Source organism: Borostomias antarcticus (genome assembly GCF_949987555.1).
Source record: "Borostomias antarcticus genome assembly, chromosome: 23".
NCBI lineage: Eukaryota > Metazoa > Chordata > Actinopteri > Stomiiformes > Stomiidae > Borostomias > Borostomias antarcticus.
In genome coordinates, this window is record NC_140256.1 from 6,699,717 (window position 1) to 6,708,537 (window position 8,821).

The 8,821-nt window shown below is 48.5% G+C and overlaps 1 protein-coding gene across 1 annotated transcript in view; it reads left to right on the forward strand.

Annotated features, from left to right (window-relative positions):
- The window catches only part of LOC311324976 (ADAMTS-like protein 2), a gene marked incomplete at both ends in the record, with an annotated part of 9,108 nt that extends 583 nt beyond the window's left edge, over nt 1-8,525 (forward strand). Inside the window, 17 exons of the mRNA XM_084457595.1 lie at nt 1-11; nt 276-351; nt 608-710; nt 803-948; nt 1,141-1,264; nt 1,504-1,584; nt 1,857-2,032; nt 2,929-3,262; nt 4,204-4,570; nt 5,834-5,937; nt 6,112-6,247; nt 6,430-6,643; nt 7,062-7,217; nt 7,356-7,526; nt 7,680-7,856; nt 8,111-8,255; nt 8,404-8,525. The exon at nt 1-11 is cut by the window's left edge and continues 132 nt beyond it. Of these exons, the coding sequence (XP_084313721.1) occupies nt 1-11; nt 276-351; nt 608-710; nt 803-948; nt 1,141-1,264; nt 1,504-1,584; nt 1,857-2,032; nt 2,929-3,262; nt 4,204-4,570; nt 5,834-5,937; nt 6,112-6,247; nt 6,430-6,643; nt 7,062-7,217; nt 7,356-7,526; nt 7,680-7,856; nt 8,111-8,255; nt 8,404-8,525 (2,643 nt within the window). The remainder of the gene's footprint in view (nt 12-275; nt 352-607; nt 711-802; nt 949-1,140; nt 1,265-1,503; nt 1,585-1,856; nt 2,033-2,928; nt 3,263-4,203; nt 4,571-5,833; nt 5,938-6,111; nt 6,248-6,429; nt 6,644-7,061; nt 7,218-7,355; nt 7,527-7,679; nt 7,857-8,110; nt 8,256-8,403) is intronic.
- Nucleotides 8,526-8,821: the final 296 nt, after the last annotated feature.

Here is an 8,821-nt window from a genome sequence, read left to right on the forward strand (position 1 = left end):
CTCAAACAGAGGTGAGACCCCTGACCAGGACTGACTCTCAGCCAATCAGGGCACTAGCTGTCAAAGAGTTGAGCAATCGACATCGTACCAATCAACACATTGTACCAATCTTGACCGATCGAAGATGTTTCAAGGCTATGTACAGTAATGGGCACCTCTGGGATATGCTTCTGTCACATAAATACTATTTGAATAGTGTTGTTTATCATGGAATTTGGAAGATAATGTTTGAGTTGTGTTTGACTTCACCTAACTGAATGTATTTTTATCCAAAGAAAGAAAGCAGCCACTGGTAGGGACAATATGACTTGCACGGGAACAGCAAAGAAATACCATCTATGTAATACGAAGGTGAGAGGTATTATCTTACTTCCTCTCTCTCTCTCTCTCTCTCTCTCTCTCTCTCTCTACATCTTTATCACACGCACACACGCACAGACACAAAGACACACATGGAGACACGGACACACACACAGACACACACACACACCCACACACAGGTTTTATAACACATTGTAAAATATTTCCAAAATATGAGAGGTACGTAATCAAGAAATGTAACTGCCCTCTTGAGTGCCTAAATGGGAATGTTTTCTCCTCTCTGCAGGACTGCCCTTCCTCTGGGAGAAGCTTTAGAGAGGAGCAGTGCTGGTCCTTCAACTCACAGCTTTACAATGGCAGGAACTACCACTGGAAACCCCTGTATCCGGGTAACTCTGACGCAACACGCTGTGTCATCCACCTCTTGAGCCCCCTATTGATGATAACTGCCCTGACCTCTGACCTTTGCGTGCGTCCACAGATGACTACGTCCATATCTCCAGTAACCCTTGCGACCTCCACTGCACCACGTCTGACGGGCAGCGCCAGCTGATGGTTCCTGCGCGCGATGGAACGTCATGTAAATACAGCAACTATCGAGGGGTGTGTGTGGATGGGAGATGTGAGGTGAGTGAACTCCTGCTGTAAAGCGAGGGGTGTGTTCCTCACCTGTGAAAAAGGAAGATGTCTTTTCATTCTGTTTAGGTCAAATGTATTGAAAACCGCCATTAACTAACTTTATTGTCTTGCTGTAGTCTCTAAATTCGGAGACAGGTTAATGAACATGTTTTCACATGAACACTTCCTGTTGTTCGACAGCCAATCGGATGCGATGGAGTGCTCTTCTCACCCAACACCCTGGATAAGTGTGGAGTGTGTCAGGGCGATGGAAGCAGCTGCAGCAGAGTCACCGGAAACTTCCGTCGCGGGGCCACCAGTTTGGGTAGGAGTGTGTTGACTCGAGCCAGTCCTCCAGTCAGTGTGTCTCTCTGTGGTTTCCAGCGAGCTTAGGTAACAACTAGCATAGGGAATATGGTTACCAATGTTATAAAATGCCTGAACGACACATCAACCAAGGAGACTCTTATTTCCGCATCGCAACATCAAACTAATGGGGAGGAGAAATTAGCCTGATTGACGTGACTCACTTTCTGTTTCCTGTCTCCATCTCCTGTCTCCAAGGTTACTCCTTTATCACTCAGATCCCAGAGGGTTCCTGGGACATCCAGATCATCGAGAGGAAGAAGTCAGCTGATGTTTTGGGTGGGTACTTTTTGTCCGTCATGCTGGCGTTGAATATGATAGTACTGTATTGTTACTGTACTTGTGTCTTCTTTTTACTTATTTTTTTGTTCCAGCTAGTAGTGCTAATAGGGGCTCTTGATACACAGCAAATGTCTTGCTCCTCTTTTGGATGCTCTTAAATCTTAATTAGAGGGAGAAATAGAGGGAGGTGTAGTTTAGGCCTAATGAACTAAAATATATCACATCTTGAATTTCCTTCCCACTATCTCTTGATCTCCCTCCACCCTCAGCCGTGACGGACCAGGCAGGGAATTTCTTCTTCAATGGGGCCTACAAGGTGGACAGCCCCCAGAACTTCCATGCGGCAGGGACCATCTTCAAGTACCGCCGGCCCATGGATGTGTACGAGACTGGGATCGAGTACATTGTGGCCAAGGGCCCCATCGACCAGCCAATCAATATTCTGGTACTGCAGCCTCGGGCTGGGTCTGCATCATCTCCTTGCTGGCCCAGGACCTCTGGTTAATGTCCTGCATTTCTTCTATCCATCTATCTATCTATCTATCTATCTATCTATCTATCTATCTATCTATCTATCTATCTATCTATCTATCTATCTATCTATCTATCTATCTATCTATCTATCTATCTATCTATCTATCTATCTATCTATCTATCTATCTATCTATCTATCTATCTATCTATCTATCTATCTATCTATCTATCTATCTATCCATCTATCTATCTATCTATCTATCTATCTATCTATCTATCTATCTATCTATCTATCTATCTATCTATCTATCTATCTGCTTGCTTGCCTGTATTGACACAAGATGATTGGACAATCAAAGAGTGCTGTGATGTTTGCGGTGATGAAGCTGGACCCTAACCTGTCCTGTCCTGACCAGTCACCATGAGCTTAGATCAACAGAGAAGCTTGCTTAAGAGTCCAGCTACCTGGAAGTCCACCTACGCTTGTAAACTCAGCAGAAACGAGAAGATAGGCCTTAGCCTATGATATCATGTATGACAATACATAATTTAATACAATATAGCAGATCATTAAGGACTAAAAAACCACAACACTCAAGTCTATCTATCTATCTATCCATCTATCTATCTATCTATCTATCTATCTATCTATCTATCTATCTATCTATCTATCTATCTATCTATCTATCTATCTATCTATCTATCTATCTATCTATCTATCTATCTATCTATCTATCTATCTATCTATCTATCTATCTATCTATCTATCTATCTATCTATCTATCTATCTATCTATCTATCTATCTATCTATCTATCTATCTATCTATCTATCTATCTATCTATCTATCTATTTTGTGCCCTCCAAGGTGTGGAACCAGAATGGGCGGATCCCCTACATCACCTACGAGTACACTGTCCTCAGGGAGTCCCTCTCGCCTGTCCCCCCACCACCTGTCTACACAGGCCCAGACAGCAGCATTGCCACGGGTGTTTCTGTGGAGGTGGGGGCCATGGTGGCCCTCAATGCTAGTGTGTACGACAAGGCAGCGCCTGAAAGCCAGCAGAACCAGGTCCTGAAGCAGGACGTCTCCAGCACTGCTGGGGCTGAGGGACAGAAGGGAAAGGAGACCAATGAGGTGTACGAGGAGACGGCGGCCATCGACTGTGACCAGGATGGACCAACCCAACCTCAGTATACAGGTAGAGTGTACCGAAAAAGTTTGCCTCCAAAAGTCTGGAGACATCTCCATTGAAAATTGTCATTGTCAGAAAAGCGCAGAAAACTGACGCTACCAATCAGAGCCACTGCCTACATCGCCAATAGGGTGAGGGACTGGAAATTGTGTGGAAAATGTCCTCGAAATTATGTCCTCCAAACAAACTGGAGTAGAGAATCAAAACAAAACAAAACATTCAAACATTAGGAAGGACCGCCCTAAAGACGTTGGATTGGTTCTGCAATGCAGGTTTTTTTCAATCTCTCAAATTGTTTCCACCCACTTTTACCAATGACATCTGTTGACATCATATTAGTGTGTCCGTGGAGTGAGGGGCTGTGCTTTGTAGAGAAAGGGAAAGAGAGAGAGAGAAAGAGAAAGACAGAAAGAGAGCAGATCATGGTTCACTAGTCAAATATCAAATGATATGGGGGTGGTTAATCCGAGCCTTGCATGCGGGCCCATTGGAGTCCTGTATTATTCATGCTCAGATATAAGAAGATGAGCTGCAGTTGGAAGAGATGAAAAATTCAGGGATCTGGGGTACTTTTACACCTCTTTAAAAAAAAAAAGGCGGCATTGCAAACATGAGTGGTAATGGCCCCTTCAGCAGGCTCTCAGCCAGCCAGCCAGCCAGGTGGCCTGTCAGAGGGTTATACAGTACAGGGAGTCTGGGTGAGATGGAGGGAGGCTGCTGTTTGGAACGTTGAGCGAAATTGCAGAAAAGTTGCACATGTAGGCTAGAGATGATAACTCTCTTCGATGGCCTCTAGGAAAGTTGGTCTGAAAGTTTGTCTTGTCCCTCTTAATATCCAAATGACAAAAGCAGATGAATATATATCATACAAAAGAACTTCCTCTGAAGAAACAGATGCATTTATCATACAAAACAGGTTTTCCTCTCTGATCTTGTCATCCCTCCAGAAGGCAACAGCAGCCATACAGGCAGTGCAGCCGCCCCGGCTCCAGCCAGCAGACCCCTGGAGGAGACACCAGACGCTCAGAACCTCATCTGGAGGGTACTTCTGGGCGAGCGCATTGGTCCGGATGAGCTGCTCGTCAACATCTCCACCAATCAGCTCCTGACGGACGGAGAGGGGATGTTCCTGTCGGAGGTGGGCCCTCTAGAGATGGACTACGGTAGCCTGGAAGATGGCCGCCGTTTCCTTCTCAACGGAACCATAGGGGAGTTTAGTCTGGGCCGTCGACGCAACGATACCGGAGACGTCCTCTCTCAGAACAGAACGAGTCACACGGGCCTGAGGGGCGGCAACCGCAGCAACAGAACCAGGTAAGGATCAGTGGGTAGAGTCACAAAGAAGACACACTGTGTAGGCGTGTTGGGCCAAATTTGACCAGTGTTGCACTGGAACTGTATGAATGGTGTCACCTCAGATCTTCTCCTCATCAACACACACGACAACAAGCACTTCCTTGCCTCACTGCTGGTGAAAGCGCTGTCCTCTGCAGCTCCACAGGGACAAGTGGTGGATCGTGGTTTCAAGGTTGTGAGCAGGAGGCGTGTTAGAGAGCTGGATAGGCTGGTCAGGGGGAGAGGAGAGGCAGAGGGAGGGGATACCTCTGGCCCAGCTACCTCTGCTGCTGGGGGAATGGAATGTGCTCCAGGCTTCTGCCTGCTTGCCTGTCCCGGACTCCCTTTTTTTTTTTCCTCTTCTTCTTCCTCTTCTTCTTCTTCTTCTTCTTCTTCTTCTTCTTCTTCTTCTTCTTCCTCTTTTTCTTCCTCTTCATCTTCTTCTTCTTCTTCCTCTTTTTATTCCTCTTCTTCTTCTTCTTCTTCTTCCTCTCCTTCTTCTTCCTCTCCTTCTTCTTCTTCTTCTTCTTCTTCCTCTTTTTCATCCTCTTCGTCTTCTTCTTCCTCTTTTTCTTTCTCTTCGTCTTCTTCTTCTTCCTCTTTTTATTCCTCTTCTCCTTCTTCTTCTTCTTCTTCTTCTTCTTCTTCTTCTTCCCTGAGACATCCAAAGAGCGCACCGGCCGCCTGGGAGGAGACAGCCAAAGCGCAGACCTGGCCGGGTTTGCATCCCATCATATTTATAATTCATGTTGGCTTCCCTGGGCTGTATCCAAACAGCACTTCGCCAGTTCTCCTGCCAGAGCCTCCATGAAGCACATCACGAGACACCAAGCCTACTTGCAGGCACAGACAGAGATAGTGAGGACAGAAGGGTGTGGAGGAGGAAAACAGCCCTCACTTATAAACAAATAATTCAAGGTATTTGCAGTGCGAGTGAAAAAATATGACAGGGAAAATCCTGTCAGACTGTGTAGTCACCTCTGGGGAGAAATATGCGGGAATTAGTCAAGGTCCTGCAGAGAAATCCCGGCAAAGTATAACTCAAAGTGAGTTTCAAATAAACGTCCCTGGCAATGAGAATGACCAGTGTTATGACAGGAATGTACAAGTGACTTGAAAAACAAAACAGCGCCTGTTTTGATTCAGACTGAATCAGCCGTGGGAGGCGCAGGAGTCTCCAGCGGCCTCGGGGTCGCCAGGGTCAGCGTGAGACGAGTGGCATGTCATGTTCTGTTTTGACAGGGGGAACCAGAGGTTCCTGCAGAAGAACCTGAAACTGAGCGCCGCCGACATGTACCGCTGGAAGCTGTCTTCACAGGAGCCCTGCAGCATGACGTGCTCCATAGGTAAAGAGGCACGCACACACACACACACACACACACACACACACACACACACACACACACACACACACACACACACACACACACATGCCATTATGCGACACATCACTGGCACTAGTTCCTGTGTGAACCAGTTTTGTCATGCGAGTCTTTCCTTCACCTTGCCATGCATTACAGGGGTATCTAAGTCCTTTGCCATGTGTGTGCGCTATGACGGTGTGGAGGTAGATGACATGTACTGTGATGCTCTGACCAGACCTGAGCCTGTCCATGACTTCTGTATTGGGAGAGAATGCCAGCCCAGGCAAGTGCCGTATGACCAATAGCCAGCCGAGTCACGCCACTCGAACACGTAACATAAAAAGCAAAGTGCCCCTGTCTTATGCAGGGCACCAAATGTATCATCCATTGTTGAGTGGAGGAAAGATTACTTTGAAGTTACAGTGTACCATGTCCATGTCATATAATTCGTGGTACCCCTCCCCCCACCCCCAGATGGGAGGCGAGCAGTTGGAGTGAGTGTTCTCGTACCTGCGGGGAGGGTTTCCAGTTCAGACTGGTGCGCTGCTGGAAGATGCTCTCTCCCGGGCTGGACAGCTCTGTGTACAGTGACCTCTGCACCCTGGCTGAGCTAGAGCGCCCCCTGGAGCGACGGGCCTGCAAGAGCCCCACCTGCGGTCCTCAGTGGGAGGTGGCCGAGTGGGCAGAGGTGGGTGCGGTTATGCTCTTGTTTGTCAGTGTGTGTGTGTGTGTGTGTGTGCGTGTGTGTGTGTGTAAATAAAATGGTAAATGGTAAATGGACTGCACTTATATAGCGCTTTTCCACCTTAGCGGCACTCAAAGCGCTTTACAATGGCCTCTCATTCACCCATTCACACACACATTCACACACCAATGGCGGTAGCTGCCATGCAAGGTGCTAGCCTACTCATTGGGAGCAATTTGGGGTTAGGTGTCTTGCAATTTGGGGTTAGGTGTCCACATGACACTTCGACATGTGGACAGTCGGAGCTGGGATTCGAACCACTGACCCTTCAATCACTGAACGACCCGCTCTACCAACTGAGCTACAGCCGCCCCTGTAGCTGTGTAGGTAATAACAGTATGTGCCCACTCTCCTGCCCCAGTGCCCTGCGAAGTGTGGTCGCAGAGCCCTGGTCACCCGCGAGGTCAGGTGTTCAGACGAAACCAAGCCATGTGACCCAATGACTCGCCCCCCCAACGCCAAGAACTGCACAGGCCCGCCCTGCGAGCGCCAGTGGACAGTGTCCGAGTGGGGACCTGTAAGTACTACTACTTAAGTACGTCAATAGGAAAATATTAGTACTAACTTAGTAGTCCCACTATTACACCATGACGTTATAACATATTATCATAATTACTGAAATGTCTTTTGACCTTTAACCTTTAACGCGTTGCAGTGCTCAGGATCGTGCGGTCAAGGGAAGATGGTGCGCCACGTGTACTGTAAGACTCCAGAGGGACGGGTGGTCCCTGAGTCCCAGTGCTCCACGGAGAACAAGCCCTTGGCCATCCACCCCTGTGGGGACAAGGACTGCGCCCCACACTGGCTCAATCAGGACTGGGAGAGGGTGAGGCACAGGAGGGAGGGGGGGGGGGGTTAGATCTAGATACCACTTTGTTGTCCATCTAGGAATGGAAAGGTAACAATCAAATCAGTAACAACAGTAAGAACATTCCCAACGTCAGAGGGTAAGCTAAGGGCTGTGCGGTCTCTCCCACAGTGCAACACCACATGCGGACGCGGGGTGAAGCGGAGGCTCGTGCTGTGTGCTGGCATCACAGCCGGAAAGTTCCAGACCTATGACGACGAGGAGTGCGGTGCCAGCGAGAGGCCGGAAGATGAGAACACCTGCTTCGAGAGGCCCTGCTTTAAGTGGTACACCACACCCTGGTCTGAGGTACGATCCACATCAAAATAGGACATTGCTCCTCTGGCGGGTCACAAACCCACCTGCTATGTTACATATGAATCATGGGATAGACATTTGCATTTGATACTTTGACTCAGTGGTATCTAAAGAATGTGGATGGGGCACTGGGGCAGTCAGGCCGTAATGTCATGGGCAGTAAACAGTGTCTAAATACATCATACAGTGTGCCTCCCCAACCACAACAATGAGCAGGGTCGCGTCTGCGTTCCGTTGTTCCACAGTGCACTAAGACCTGTGGGGTTGGGGTGAGGATGAGGGATGTGAAGTGCTACCAGGGCAGGGAGATCGTACGAGGGTGTGACCCGCTGACCAAACCCGTGGCTAAGCAAACCTGTGCCCTCCAGCCCTGCCCCACAGAACCCCCAGGTGAGAAGAACCGCCAACAATTAGGCCTACTGTACTGTATCTCATCGGTACCGTTGTTTTGAATGGGGGATTTGGGGCAGGGGGATAGGGTTCACCGGTGAATCGTTATGATGTCACAGCTGTGATGATAAGTTGGTTTCCTCTCCAGATGAGAGCTGCCAGGACCGGCCGACCACCAACTGCTCGCTGGCGCTGAAGGTGAATCTGTGCAGCCACTGGTACTACAGCAAGGCCTGCTGCCACTCCTGCCGCGCCCTGCGCTCCTCATAGCTCTGCCAAGAGGACTCACTGAGCCCCAGCCTAACCCTAACCCTAACCCTAACCAGCACACAAGAACCCTATATCCCACCTGTCACCTGGTACCCCCTCCACCCCCTATCCCTCCATACCCACTAACAAAGCCTTTACTAACGGGCTGGGGCTGGTCCACATGAGATGAGCACCACCTGGCTGTGTCCCAAAGAGGTTCTCTATTGAGCACAAGCAAAAACTAAGAGCCTAAAGTACTGTACTGTATTAAGCCAAAGTGGGGTAGAGAGCAGAGTTAATAGTGAACTGATGCTGAT